Raw genomic sequence first — 15368 nt, forward strand, 5'->3', positions numbered from 1 at the left:
GTAATCACGTGTTTTATTTTTTTAAAAGCCAAATGATTCAATGGCAGGATGTTATTTAAAATACAAATTTGCTTCTATCAGCAATGAAATGGCAAAATAATAAAGTCAAACTTTCAGTGCTTCCTCCCATTTATTTATTTCTTTAGAAAATGAAAATTGTTGACAACCAAGTCCATCAAAGCAGCATTTATACTTAACACTAATTTTTAAAAACCTCAATTTCTTTCACTAATTCTTTACTTTTTATTGTGATAATGACCAGTGAAGGACTGAAAAAAAGAAAGAAAACAGAGGGATGAATTCAGTAAATAACCATTGCTTATAAATTTATAAAGTGAAAAGAAAACCTCAGAAGGCTTTCAGTTTCGGAAGTACAGAATTTAATTCTGCCCCTAATCTGCTTGCTTTAGCTAGGCTCTGTAACTGCAGGCCCTAGGGAGTTTATTACTTCTCACCTTACAATTTTTTAAGTCATACCAAGGAGGGAGAAATGGATGCTACTGTCATAAAAGTACTTATTTATTAGACACATGCAATTCATTATCATGTTTGAAGGGGGAAAATAGGTATTTCTTGATATGATTTGAAATAGATTGTCATCTTAAGGGACATAAGCTGTTGTGTTACAGAAATCATGTTTTACATGTATCCTGAGGGTTTTAAGAAACAGGATTGCTTTCTTAAAATGCTTGTAGAACTTTGGAACAACTCATCAGCTTTGGGGTTACATGCTTATGCCAACTAATTTGAGCAGTCCTCACTTTTATAAACTTTGTCTAGGAGGCAGTGTCTTTATTCCCATCTTAATAAAATTATAAGCAAGCCTAATCAGTTTTTGCAGAATTTACCATGAGGGCAGAAACCTCTCTACAACATTTGACACTATTAATTCCTATTCACTCCTCTTTCGTTTTCTTGACACTTATTTCTTGTTCTTTTTGCCCCTAATTACTCCATGCCAAATTTTCTCTGCTGGGTTATCACCTATGTCATGCTGCCTAACTAAGGGTATCCTCCAAATGTCCTGGAGCCTCTTTTCCTTCCTGTATGCTATTCTTTAGTTACTTCAACAGCTCCCATAGTTTCAGTTCTGGTTATATTGGTTCTCAAATTTATATATCCAGACCTAGTTTTTCTGTTGATCTCTGGTCTAGCATCACCAAATGTCAATTGAGCATTTCAAATTGGAGGTAGACAATTTAAAATCATCATATCCAAAACAAAACTAATTTTCTTCTCCCCCCCAAAAAAACTCACCTTCTGTTCTAGTCCTTATAAACTGAAGAAATCATAACTCTCCGAGTCACCCAGACTTGAATCCTGTGTCATCCTCATCTCCTCACTGTCACTCACCTTGTATATCTAATCAGTTTCCCAATATTCTTGATTCTCCTTCTACTATATTCCCTTTTTAAAAACATCTTTCATCCATCTTAAAGTTACCTCCCTAGTTCAGGTTCTTATCTCCTCTTACCTGGATTATTCCAACATCTTCTAATTTATCTCCTTACCTTAAGTCTCTCACCACTCTAATCCATCCTCCATTTAACTGCCTATAATTTTTCTAAGGCACAGCTATTACTGGAATCAAATACAAACTTAATTTGGCAGTTAAAACTCTTCACAATGTGGACCCTTTCCTATTTTTTAAGTCTTATACTTCACTCCCCTGCATACTATCTACAATCTGACTCTACTGGTCTACTTGTTGCTTCTTCCACATGATACTCCTTATCCCAATCCTTTACTATTATTCTGGCTGTATCCTGTGCAAGGAATTTTCTCCCTCACCTTTGTCTCGCAGAATCTTTGACTTTATATATTAAGCATTTCTTTTTTTATTATATAAATATTTTATTTGTTTTTCAATTACATACAATGGTAGATTCTACCAATCATCTTTTTTTTCGGCAAGGTTTTGAGTTTTACAATTTTCCTCCCTCCCTTTCCTACTCCCTTCCCCCAAAAGAAAGCACTCTGATATAGGCTTTACATTCACATCCATGATAAGCATAGATTGAAATTGAACATATTTCAAGAGAAGAATCAAATGAAAAAAGAAAAAAAACATTAGAGATGGCAAAATTACATAATACATAAGAGAACTTTTAAGAATTGAAGATAATGAGCTTTGGTCTTTGTTTAAATTCCATAGCTCCTTCTCTAGATGCAGATATTCTTCATCACAAATTGTCCTTGGTTATTATACTGATGAAAAGAACAAGTCTATAATGGTTGATCATCACCCCAAGTTATTGTTAGCATGTATAATGCTCTTTTGGATCTGCTCATCTCACTCAGCATCAATTCATGCAAGTCTTTCCAGGCTTCTCTGAAATCCTGTCACTCATTATTTCTTATAGAACAATAGTGTACCATAACATACATATACTACTCCTCTTTTTCTATTTTATTCATGCAAGCATTTAGAGATATAATATATTCCCTAATACCTGCTTTGGCTGTATCCCATAAGTTTTGGTATGTTGTATTATTGGCATTGTCTTGGATAAAATCATTAATTCTTTCTATAACTTGTTTGATCCACTCATTCTTTAAAATGAAGTTATTTAGTTTTCAATTAATTTTACTCCAAGGCCCTTTATTGCATATGATTTTTATTGCATCATGGTCTGTAAAGGATGTTTTCAATATTTCTGTCATTCTGCATTTGATTATGAGGTTTTTACATACTAATATATGACCAATTTTTTGTGTAAGTCCTATGTATTGCAGAAAAAGAGATATATTCCTTTCTATCCCCATTCAATTTTTTTTCCAACAGTCTATCATATATATGTTTTCTAACCTTCTATTCATCTCCTTAACTTCCTTCTTGTTTATTTTATGGTTAGATTTATCTAATTCTGAGCTAGGGAGTTTAAGGTCTCCCAACAGTAAAGTTGCTGTTTATGTCTTCCTGTAACTCTAAGAAGTTGGATGCTATACAACTCAGTGCATATTGACTATGGTATCTTTTAGGAGGATATAGTTTCCTTCATTTTAATGAGATCTATTTTTGCAGCTGTTTTATCTAGGATAAGAATGGCTACTCCTGCTTTTTTCACTTCAGTTGAAGCATAATATATTCTGCTTCTGCCTTTTATATTTATTCTGTATGTATGGGCTTCAAATAATTTTCTTGTGAACAGCATATTGTAGGATTCTGGTTTTAATTCACTCTATCTACTTCTGGTTTATGGGACAGTTCACCCCATTCACATTTAAAGTAATAATTGCCCTTTATTGCCTTCCATGCTATCTCCCCTTCACCACTTGTATTTTTCCCTTTTTAACCTCATCCCTACTCCCCAGTATTTTGCTTTTGAATTCCACCTCCTTCAGCACTTACCTCCTTCTATCCATTTCCCCCTCCCTTTTCTTTCCCTTTTCCTTTTTCCTGTTCTTCCTTCCATTCCTTCTATCAGTTCCTCCCTCCCTTTCCCCTTTTAATACTTGAAGGGTAAGATAAGTTCCTGAACTCAACAGTGTGTAAATTAATCCCTCTTTGAATCAAATCTGATAAGAGTAAGATCCAAGTGTTTTTCACCTCCTTCCTTCTTTTCTTTATTACTATAGGTTTTTTGCACCTCTTCATGGGATGTAATTTATCCCATTCGATCTTCCTCTGCCTCCCACCTCTTTACTGTCCCTCCTTTTAAAGAGATATTTTTTAATAATCTCATGGACATATCATGAATGTTCATTCTTTCTGCCTAAGTATATTCCCTCTAATAGAGTTACAATTCTTCAAGTTATAAGAACCTTCCTCTCAGGTAGAGTAACCTGTTTAATATTATTGTATAACAGTCTTTTTTTTTCTTTTCTTCAGTTTACCTTTTCATTTGAAGACCAAATTTTCTGTTTAGCACTGGTCATTTCATCAGGAAAGATGGAACGTTTCCTATTTTGTTAAATGTCCATATTTTCCCTAAAAGAGAAGGTTCAGTTTTGCTGAATAGTGAATTCTTGGTTGTATTCCAAGTTCCCTTGCTCTCCAGAATATCATATTCCAGGTCTTTCAATCCCTTAATGTTGATGCAACCAGGTCCTATGTGATCCTGACTATGGCTCCTAGGTATCTGAATTGTTTCTCTCTCCCTGATCTGATAGTTCCAGAGTTTCACCACAATATTCCTTAGTGTTTTCATTTTGAGATCCCTTTCAGGAGGAGATTGATGTCATTGAAAGAATGACTATTTTGCTCACTGGTTCCAGGATATCAGGGTAGTTCTCTTTCATTATATCCTGAAGAATGGATCTAGGCTTATTTCTCAATTAGACTATGATCTCCTTATGAAAAGGGATCTCTTTTACTTTTCTTCTTATCTCTAGCACCCAGTTGAAATTTAATAAATGCTGACTGACAGACTAATAGATAAAGCTCCTAATTAATATCTCTGACAAGTGGTCAATGTCAGGGAAATGATATCTCATGAGACAATGCATTTCATCTAAGGATAGTTTGAATTGTTAGGGTTTTTTCCCTTATATACTGAGTTAAACATACCTTGCAAAATTTCCATTCATTTTTCCTAGTTCCTTCTCTAGTATAAAGCTATTTAGAGCTAGAAAGAACCTTAGAAATAATTTAGAACAATCTCCTCCTTTTTAATGACAAAGCAACTGGAGCACAAAGAAATACAATTTGCAAAAAAAGTAGTAGAGCCAGTATACAGTTATGGGCCCTAATTCTAAATCCAGTGTTCTTTTTATTGTCCAATAGGGTCTCCTCAATAGATTTGATCCCTCATTGACACGATAGCTCTTTACCTATTTAGAGATCATGTCATATCTTCAGCTTCCTATCATCTTTTGTATCGAATATAAAATTTGTTTGGCATTCAAAGCTCTTCATATCTTTACCAACCATTCCATTCCCTCTCTAGGTTTCTCATAGCTTATAACACTTACTCCCCACCAACATGTACTCTCCGCCATTAAGAGACATGCCATCTCTTGACTCTGGCCATTCTCACTGGAGGTCTCCCATGCATGGAATTCTCTCTCTCTTCATCTCTGCCCCATGGTGTCCTTCAAGTCCCAGATGAAATTCCACATCATACAGGAAGCCTCTCTCAACTCCTCTTGACTTTAGTGCCTTCTGACTGTTATTTCCAATTATCCTTTATATTATTTACCCCATTTTTTGGTGAGCTCCTTGATAGAAGAGACTGTCTTATACCTTTCTTTGTAACCTGAGGACACAGCACAGCTCCTGGCCCATAGCAGGTGGTTGATAAATGTTTCATTGATTGACATTATGCCTTTCCATTTATAAAATGAAAGGTGTGATGATTTATAACTGCTTTATGCTTTATCAACTATGATTTTTCACCATTTTAGCTTCTTTTATTAATGAAAGGATAACTTAGAAATTTATGAAGACTCAACCATATTGACTATTTCAGGTGAATCACTATTGCTCTCTAAAAACATCTAGTGAGCTAGAATAAAAATTCATATGGAGTCCACAGTCCCCACAACAAACATCAAGAAGCATATCTGCAATACAGAAAACAAAAGACACTGGGTTTTACTTCTTTTTTATTTCAACCTATTGCAAGGTCAAAAGTTTCACGGAAAAATAGAAACCTACAAAGGCTGAATTTTCTTGTTGCACTCATAAAGGGGCATTCAGGACAAAGGATCAAATTTCTTCACTTCAGCAATATCATTCGTTGTCTTTACTCTGAAAGGGCTGTAGACACTTTGGAGAGGATTAAAAAGCCCAGCAATCAATGACATTCCAAGCAAAAAATGCTACATTTTCCAAAACTGTTGAAAACCTCATATTGAAGGATTTAATTTATAAGGACACAATGAACAATCCCTGGAGTCCTTGGAGTGGATGAGGTTTTGGGTGTCCTCTGCAGTGAATACTTTGGGGCTAGATGTGAGCTTTCTTTGAATGTACCAAACTGTGATTCGCCTGTGTCTCAAAGAATAAATGAAACCCCTTTACCAAAGCTTGAGTATTTTAGAGCACTGTACTTTAGATTTAAACAATGCAATGTTTAAGGGGGGGGGGAACTCAAGTACACTTCTCAAAAAACATTCAGTAACTGAACAGCAACACTCTGGAGGTTATAACTTCCACTGGAAGCCATGACATTTCTATTTTTGATGGCTGTCACTTCTTTTGTCATTTGTAACTATTTAAAATATATTCAGACATATATAGAAAATTAAACTTTTGCTTATTCATTCAAGCTATGACTACACACATTGTCTTAGAAATCAGTTTTAGAATAAAAATCAGTTAAAATATTGCCAACTAAGGTATTTTTCAATAGTTGGGAAATGAGTATGAAAATCATATAGTACAAGGTGTAAGAAATAGTTTGTTGATTATAAACAGCCCCTTTCTTCCAGAGAAATAATGTCCTTCCAGAGAAAGTTAGCAATCTCCTGCATAGTGATGAGAAATACTTCTGTTGCTTACTGACTAGGTTTTTTTTTAAAATATGATTTGGACTTATAAAAACAGGCAACATTGACATGGTAACATAATCAGAGGAGACAGTTGTTTAAAAAAGTAAATTTAAATAAGTGAATGATATACACATTTAACACCATGCTTACTTCCCAAAGCTACTATCACCTACAACTTTGGGGAAAAATAAGGTACCTGTGGAAATGGAAAACTCATTTCATATATCTGTTAAAGACAGAATAGTGGCTAATGGTCATAGTATGGAAGAATAAATAGCAAATTTATGAAACAGGGCTCTGTTTCTAGCACTACTCTGAAGGATAGTATACTTTATGTTAAGCAGATCCTATGTCTTGATTACATATGTCAACACAGGAAATAATTGACTGAGCTTGGGTTACTGCTATCAAATATGGGACATGGAAATTTAAAGATATTTTCATTTACTGATAGGCATTTTACTGCTAGCTGGATATCTTTCTTAAAACAAATGAGTGATTAATATTGACAACAAAAGTGTAAACAGGAGTGTAATTAATAAATTTTCTAATTGTTAGCCAACATTCATTCTTTACCTGTGACATACCTACCACTCAAAAAACAAGAACATGCAAAAAACAAATCCTTCCTACTTATCAGTATTTCTAAATCCGAAAGAAAAAGAAACAAAAATCAACCAAAAGATTGTCTATTTAAATATTAATTAGTTATCATTCATTAACATTCCTATTAAAATCATAGAAAAGGATTTTCATAATTATTAAAATTAAGAAAATGAAGAAATGATCTATAGATTCTGTTATGACAGCACATCCTTAATTAAAATGGTGGCTTCACTGTACATAATATGGAGATTAGTCCCAATTTTAGTCAAAATATAATCTGCTCTTAAATTGGTGCTTGCAGTGAAACCACAGCTAACACAAAAATTAACTTAAACCCTATGAAAGCTTTAGTACTCTAGATAACTCAAACCACTTGTAGAACAATGAATAATTTACTGAGTTGGCCCAGAGAATTTAGAGTGCTTTTTGCTTACATCAATTTTACAAGGGCTCTACTCTGTCTAGTGCTCACATTACCCCATGGTGGGTAAGTTAGACAGTGCTCTTGGATGTACTTAGTTGGACACCAAGAGGATGCACTAAATGATTCTCTAGTGGCCTGAAACAGTATCCAAATGCCATTAAATAAAATCTGCAATAGAAAGAATCTGGCACAAGGTGTTTCTTTTTTAATACTGGTTTCTAGGGTTCATAATCAGTGTAAGAACACTCCTATTTTACTATGGCTTGTCAAAGTCAACAATTATATTACATAAGTTAAAGAAACTGGCCACTTCTTTGGGAAAATCTGAACATTTTAAAGATAGGGGAATTTAATGCTCAGAATAATAAATCCAATCTGGCCATTCTATCTTAAAATTCCTTTTTTTTTTCCCAGAAAAGGGCCCCAAACCTAAGAAGATCCACTGTTTTAAAAATCCTTAATTTTGAAAAATAAAAAATAAGAGACTTATCTGGTAACAGCTAATATCTGTTCTTATGTTCTGTAGACTCCAAATGGAAAATACACACTCGCCCGTGCGCACACACATTCATCTAGACACCGAGAAAGGTGAAAGTTAAACATTCCCAAGAGATCATATCATATACCCCAAATCTGTAATTCCCATTACACCTGCTGAATATATCAGAGAGTTGACTTAAAATACTAAAGGGAGTGTTAAGAGGCATTAGACATATTGGGTGTCCAACCCATTTGATAAGCACGTTCCAGGGTCCTCTTGCAGTCTTGCAGGACAGTACTGAAAGTTATATGTGGATACTGGTGCACAAGCTGTTCCACAGTTACTTCATTCACCTATAACCAAAGAAGAAAATCCAGGACTCATCAGAAGCAATAAAGATAAATGAAATATTGACTCTAAATCCCTATATTCTAGCAGAATCTGAGAATACAGAGTTTGAGAGATCATCTAATCCTACTTATTTACTCCAAATGAATCCCCCTCTCAAAAATACCAAACCAGAAAGATATATATATATATATCCTCTTCTCAGTCATATGCTGTGTTGGGGAACTTAATACCAAACATTGAGAGCATTCTTCTCTAAGTTCATTTGATTGTGCAAATTAGAAGATTTACAGGTTAACAAATTCAAATTTTATCAATATCCAATAAAAATTTAGTGATTGTGCTGTGTTATCAATAAGACAGTTTTCTATTGTACAAATGTAAAGGGTTCAAACAAGGGAAATCAGATATCAACCCTAAAATATATTATCATTTACCAATAATATCTATTTGTTTAGGATAAAAAATATGTATAATGATTCAGAGGATTCTTGATATCAGCCTTAGGGAAATTTCTATTTTTGTTCTTTAAATGTAATGGTATAAAATTTAAGCCCTTTATGAAAAGGGTTGAAATTTGAGAAATCAATAATTAAAACATGCAAGGCTGGCTAAGGCTGGCTAAGGCTGGCAGGTCAGGGACATCCCCATGGACCTTAACCATCTTGATTAGACAAGGAAACCAGACAAGTCTAATTAAAACTAACACCTTTACAATTACAGTGCTGTGAGGAGATTAATTTGTCAATTATTTTAAAGGCAATTGCCATTCATATTACAGTGGGAGACAGCTTCCTTTTCCCTTTGGATAAATAAATGATTAACATAAAGACTACAACTTTTAGGTCTTTTTATTTGAAATCTTTATCAAATACTGAATCATTTTCAAATTCATCAATATTTTTATTTCAGTATTTAACAAGCTAGAAGGTGCTAGTGATATCATCTTTGTGGTTTCTTTCTCATATTCCAAATTGGGGGGGGGAAGGCAGGTTCAATGGGGAAAACACACAACATACAAGGACTTGATAGATTAACTTAAAGTCTACCTATAGAGGATATTGGAAGAATGAAATTTAAGGGCTTTGTTTTTCTGTTCTAAAATACCAAGATGTCTGTGCTTTGTTGAACTGGAGTGCTCTGATAGGAATCTAGAGATGTCATTTTCACGGGCATTTTTCACCTGTGATTTAATCATAAAACATAGGAATGTGTTGCCCAGAATATTTGACCACACAGAACTGACTTGCACGTAAAAGACAATTCAACTTCAAATTAAACTAGGCAAATTGTTATAATAAAAATAATAAAATATTACTTTTGAAAAGAAGAAAGGCTTTTTATTAGACAAAATAAAATTCATCAAACACTATTTATTTTCTTAGAATTAAGCAAAAACATGCAAGTAGATATGAGAATATGTTAACATTTTTTGAAAAAATTCCACTTTGTGAAGCTTCTTAAAATACTGCTTTATACAAGAGCTGGCTTAGCAAACATCATCATCTAAGGGCTCACCACCTTCAACATCCCCTTACAAAGTAAAGATCATTTTAGTACTAATACTTTCTTTTCTTTAGAAAATGTTATTCCTTATGGCTTTTAATGAAAAACATGCCATATCATATCCCCAATGACCTATTTAAAAAAAAAAAGACATTAGGGGTTTGGTGGAGTGTTTTTTATTAAGTATATTAGTCGAATATTAGAGCTGCAAAGGGCTTAAAACTCATCTGTCCAGTTCTCATTTCATAGATAAGGAAGATGAAACTCAAAGATATTAAGATATTTGGCCAATGTCACTCACAGTGCTAGTTAGTGTCAAAGCTGGGACTATTTTGAGACTATTGATGTTGATGTTTTTCCTGCAAAATATTGCAGGGCAATTTTTGCTTTTCTGTGGTTGGGGTTTAGTGAAAAAAAATTCCATTTCATAATATCTATCTATTTATCTATCTAGAGTCTACTATAACCATTTATTGTACATGAAAACCACTATTTTTCTTTGAAAGTACCTAAGAATTGGGTTGAAATTATTCACTTTTAGGACAGATTCACTCTACGATTTCTTTTTAAACAAGCTCCCCTAGGACATTTAAAATATGTGCCAACTTAACAAAAATTTAATTTAAATGCACCTGAATAATTCATATATAATACATATATCTGTAATGTGCTAAGTTGCAATAATAATATATGGCAACTTGGCTGTATATATGAGATAACTGGTATTAGTTGATCTATGTAGTTGGAATACAACTTCCTCAAAGTCCTTTTGCTAACATCATTTCCTACAGAATTGGTGGTAGTAGGAAACATAAATACTAAGTTTCAGAGCTTTGCTGGAATTATATAATAGAAAGAATAGGAATTTTACAACAGAAGCTATTAAGGCTAAGTAAATACATTAGTTTCCTATAGTAAAGACTAGTTAATACATAGTGACAAATCTCTACTAAAGTCACGTTCTTTTGCCTCTTTGAAATAAAAATTGTGCCTTTTCCTTTGGGAGGACTGCCTGTTTATTTGGCTCCCTTACATAAAGAGTTTAACAGAAAAAAGCAGAAAGCTAGTACAGCTCTTTAATTCATGAGCCCTACAAATATCTGCACTCTTTAATTCCCAATTATAGAAATTAGGATAAAAAGGAATTATTCTCAGTTCTGAAATCAGAAAATGTATACAACAGAAAAAAGTGAAAATGAAGAATTGAAGCTTAAAAATGCTTCACCATGATTTCAGGGGCTTCCCATATTCAGTATCCTTTGCTTAGAGTGAAAACTGTAAGTGACAACTTCTGTAATGCATGTTTGATTTGAAAAAAATGCAGCACATCTTCAAGAAATGTGCAGCCATTTGGAGGAAATTACAGTGATTAAAGGGAAAAGCATGTAACACAGGTATTTTTTTAATGGCAGAAAGATTAGATTTTGCAGTTCTCTTTAAGCCTGTAGAACCATAATTTACATTTTAAAAATTATCGTAACTTTTTAAAGAAGGTGGTAGCAATTTGTCTGGCATTTTAATCTATTTTGAGTTAACATCTATTAGTAATTTTTGAAAATGTGAGGCAAATTGCTATGCTAATTATGGTAAACCATACCATAGTTACATTATATTGCTGCTGTTGCTACTGAACTGTGATGATAGAACCTTTAAAGTTTTGGTCTCAGCTTCTAGACTTTAAGATTGTTTCTCTATATTCATAACAGTGGTATATGGCTTTTCTCATAGCATCTCCAAATCAAAAAATAAACTCAATTCTACCCTCAATTTCTTCTTCTTTCTACCTTCCATTATACACAACAGATAAATTCAAGCAAAGTTTCTATAAAACAAATTTCTGTTAAATAGATCAATCCCCCCCCCCCTTGGTTATATTAGAAAATAAGAGATGTGTTACTAAAAAAAATGGGTCCGTGGATCATACTTCAGAAATCTGTAAATGTAATAAAATGACAAAAATTATCTAGCATAATACTAATGAGAGTGTAGTGATTAAAATTTTCTATATCATATTAAAATAAGATATTAAATGAAAAATTGTGTAAAAAGACAGTACTACATAATACTATAAAATCATGAGGGTGGGTATTATGTCCTATCTAACTATCCTTTTCTCTCTTGGTAGCTTGCCCAAGTTCACCATAAGCACTAAATATATATCATTTGAATTAATGAATACATGAAATTCAAGTCATAAGACCATCAATCTCACATGTTATTACAATACTAGATATAAAATCATAGCAATTTAGCTTACTCTAACATAAGCCTTTAAATTTTATAATATGTCTTATTTTATACCTATAGGAATTTTTTTATGTTTTTTTTCTACCTCTAAAATGCTGGGATTCCCTTGGATTTGCTGAGATCTTCCAAGAAAGCTATGTGTCCAATTTGTTTTAGCATACTCAATCAGAAAACAACAAGGAATAAAATGTCTAATCTTTTGCTCAGCCATTTTTTTCTGAGGTAAACTGCAACAAAATGATCAAATAAGTAGTTAATGATTTGGGTTTTTTTTTTAAGTTTTTTGCAAGGCAATGGAGTTAAGTGATTTGCCCAAGATCACACAGCTAGGTAATTATTAAGTGTCTGAGGCCAGATTTGAACTTAGGTCCTCCTGACTCCAGGGTCAGTGCTCTATCTACTGAACCACCTAGCTGCCCCATTAATAAAACTTTTTACTTAACTTTATTTTTAATTCCAAATTTTCTCCCTTTCTCTACCCATTCTATGCCCATTATCCAGTACCAGATTGTTTAGATGATTACTCTCTTGTAATACACACACACCACCACACACACACACACACACACACACACACACACACACACAATATACTTTGTATAAAGCAGTTTTTGGTAGTGTGGTATAACACTGAGAAAGTTAATTAATTTAGGTAGCACTGCTTTTTTATTATATTGGCTTAGTTTATCTATGAACAATTAATGTTTCAATTATTTAGACCTATTTTTATTTGTATGGAGTCTTTTGTAATTATGTTCCTATACTTCCTGTGACTCCCAAATATTTTAGCCTGTTTTCACTTATTTTAATAGAATTTCTTTATCTCTTTCTTCTTGGATCTTTTAGTAATATCCAGAAAATGTTGATAATTTGTTTGACTTTATATTCTGTAACTTTCCTAAAGTTGTTGATTATTTTGACTAGCTTTAAGGCTCTCTAAGCAAAAAAATAACAATTTTGTTTCTTCACATCTATATGTAATTCATTTAATTTTTTTCTTGTTAAATTGCTAAGGCTAGCATTTCTACTATAATATTAAATAATTATGATGATTCATCCTTGATATTGTTAAAAAGAAGTTTTTTTCCTCTTATGGATAATAATTTTTCCTGGTTTAATATAGATATTACTTTTTTTAAAGAAAAACTCCATTTATTCTTATCCTTTCTTTTAAAAAATAGGAATGGGTATTGCATTTTGTCAAAAAGGTTTTTTTTTTTTGCATCTTTTGAGTATGTCATATAATTTTTGTTGGTTTTGTTACTGATATGGTCAATTTTTTTTATTTTTTCTTAATACTGAATCAGTCCTGCATTCCTGGTCTAAATTCAGTCTGGTCAAAGTTTTCTTCTGGTTTTATATCTAGAGCTTTCCTGTCACCAATAATTTGTTTTTTGTGATATACGGCTATAATTCCCTTGGGTATTTAATTTAAAAATTTTGTATCACTATTCATTAAAGAAACTGGTTGGTACTTTTCTCTCTCTCTCTGCTTTTGTTTTCTTGGTTTAGGAATCAAAATGATATTTGTGCCATTTAATGGCACAATTTAATTTAAATAACCTATTTTAACTTTTTTTTCAAGAAGTTTAATATAATATTGGAACTAATTGTTCCTTTAATTTTTGATAGAATTCACTTGTAAATTGTTCTGGCCTTTTTCCCCTCCTTGGGGAACTCATTTATTCCTTTTCAATTTCTTTTTCTAAGAGGGTTATTTAAATAATATTTCTTCTGGTAATCTGGGAAATTTATGTTTTTATAAATATTCATCTATTATACTACTAGTATTTCATTGACTATCATAGTTTTTTAGTCAAATATAGTTTCTCTGATTATCATTTTAAATTAGGTTTATTTTTGCTTTTGCTTTGTCTGAAATCATAATTGCTATCTCTGCCTTTTTAAATTTCAGCTGAAGCATAATAGATTTTTCTCAAGTCCCTTATTTTAACTTTGTGTCTTTCTGTTTCAAGTGTGTCTCTTATGAAAAACATATTCCTGGATTCTGGTTTCTAATCCATTCTGCTACCTTCTTCCTTTTTCATGAGTGAGTTCATCCCATTCCTAATTATGATGGTGACTATGTATTTTCTTCCATCTTATTCTCTTCTACTTGTCCTTTTAAAAAAAAAATTGGTCCCTTCATCTAAAGTCTGTTTTACTTCTGACTATTGCCTCCTATAATTTACCCTTCCTTTTATCATCGTGCTTCCTCTAAATTTCTTCATTCAATTGTTACACACACACTCACACACACACACACACACACACACACACACACAAACTTTATTCTTTTAACAAGTTCAGATGAGAATTTCCAACATTGCCTGCTCCCTCTATTTTTGCCTTCACTGAGGAAAAAAAACTCTTTCTTGCATACATTTTTGATGTGAGATCATTTTTCCCTATTCTACATGCCCTTTCTCAGTGCATTCCTTTTCCCTCACACTTTCCTTCTTCTTTAGAGACAGTGCTTCTCTTTAAGAAGACTAACTTCTTTAATGGTTGATTATAGAGTTCTTAAGGGTTCATGTATAATTATCCAATATAGGATTGGCAGAAGTTTATCCTTAAGTGCCTTGTGATTCTTCACTAATGTTTATCTTTTCATATTTTTCTTGAGTCTTGTGTTTGAATGTCAACTTTTCTATTCAGTTCTAGTTTTTGCATCAAGTATTTTTGAAAGCCCTTTATTTCATTAAATATCTTTTTTTTTCCTTCTGTAAGATCAGACTCAATTTTGCTAGGTAGGTTATTCTTGGTTATAATCCTAGGTCTTCCAGACTTGGCACTCCAGAGTATCATACTCCAAGCCCCCTACTCCTTTACAGTTGTAGTTGCTAAATCTTTTGTGATCCTGACTGTGGTTCCATAGTATTTGAATTTTCTGACTGCTTATGTATTTTCTCCTTGATCTGGGATGTTAAAAATTTTATATAAAATTACTGAGAGTTTTTATTTGGGGATTCTTTCAGAAGGTTATCAGTGGATTCTTTTAATTTCTATTTTGTTCTTTGATTCTAAGATGATGATTTCTTGAAATATGGTATCTTGCTATTTTGTCATTTTTTTATATAGTCCAATAATTCTTCAATTATCTCCCCTTGATTGATATTCCAAATCAATGTTTTTCTTTTGAAATATTTCATGTCTTCTATTTTTCAGTGTGATTTTGTTTTATTGTTTTTTTAATGTCTTATGAATCACTAGCTTCTACCTGACCATTTTTAATTTTTAATAAGTTATGTAATAGTTTGTTTGGGGTTTTTTTGGTACCTCTTTTACTATTTGGAGCTATTTTCTTCAGTATTTCTCTGT

At 32.6% G+C, this 15368-nt stretch overlaps 1 protein-coding gene across 1 annotated transcript in view; it reads right to left on the reverse strand.

Annotated features, from left to right (window-relative positions):
- Positions 1 to 8083: 8083 nt before the first annotated feature.
- Positions 8084 to 15368, reverse strand: part of FBXL17 (F-box and leucine rich repeat protein 17) — a 504377-nt gene continuing 497092 nt past the window's right edge. Inside the window, exon 9 of the mRNA XM_074207412.1 lies at positions 8084 to 8299. Within this exon, the coding sequence (XP_074063513.1) occupies positions 8162 to 8299 (138 nt within the window). The 3' untranslated portion in view covers positions 8084 to 8161. The remainder of the gene's footprint in view (positions 8300 to 15368) is intronic.

The sequence above is a fragment of the Macrotis lagotis genome, chromosome X, assembly GCF_037893015.1.
Source record: "Macrotis lagotis isolate mMagLag1 chromosome X, bilby.v1.9.chrom.fasta, whole genome shotgun sequence".
NCBI lineage: Eukaryota > Metazoa > Chordata > Mammalia > Peramelemorphia > Peramelidae > Macrotis > Macrotis lagotis.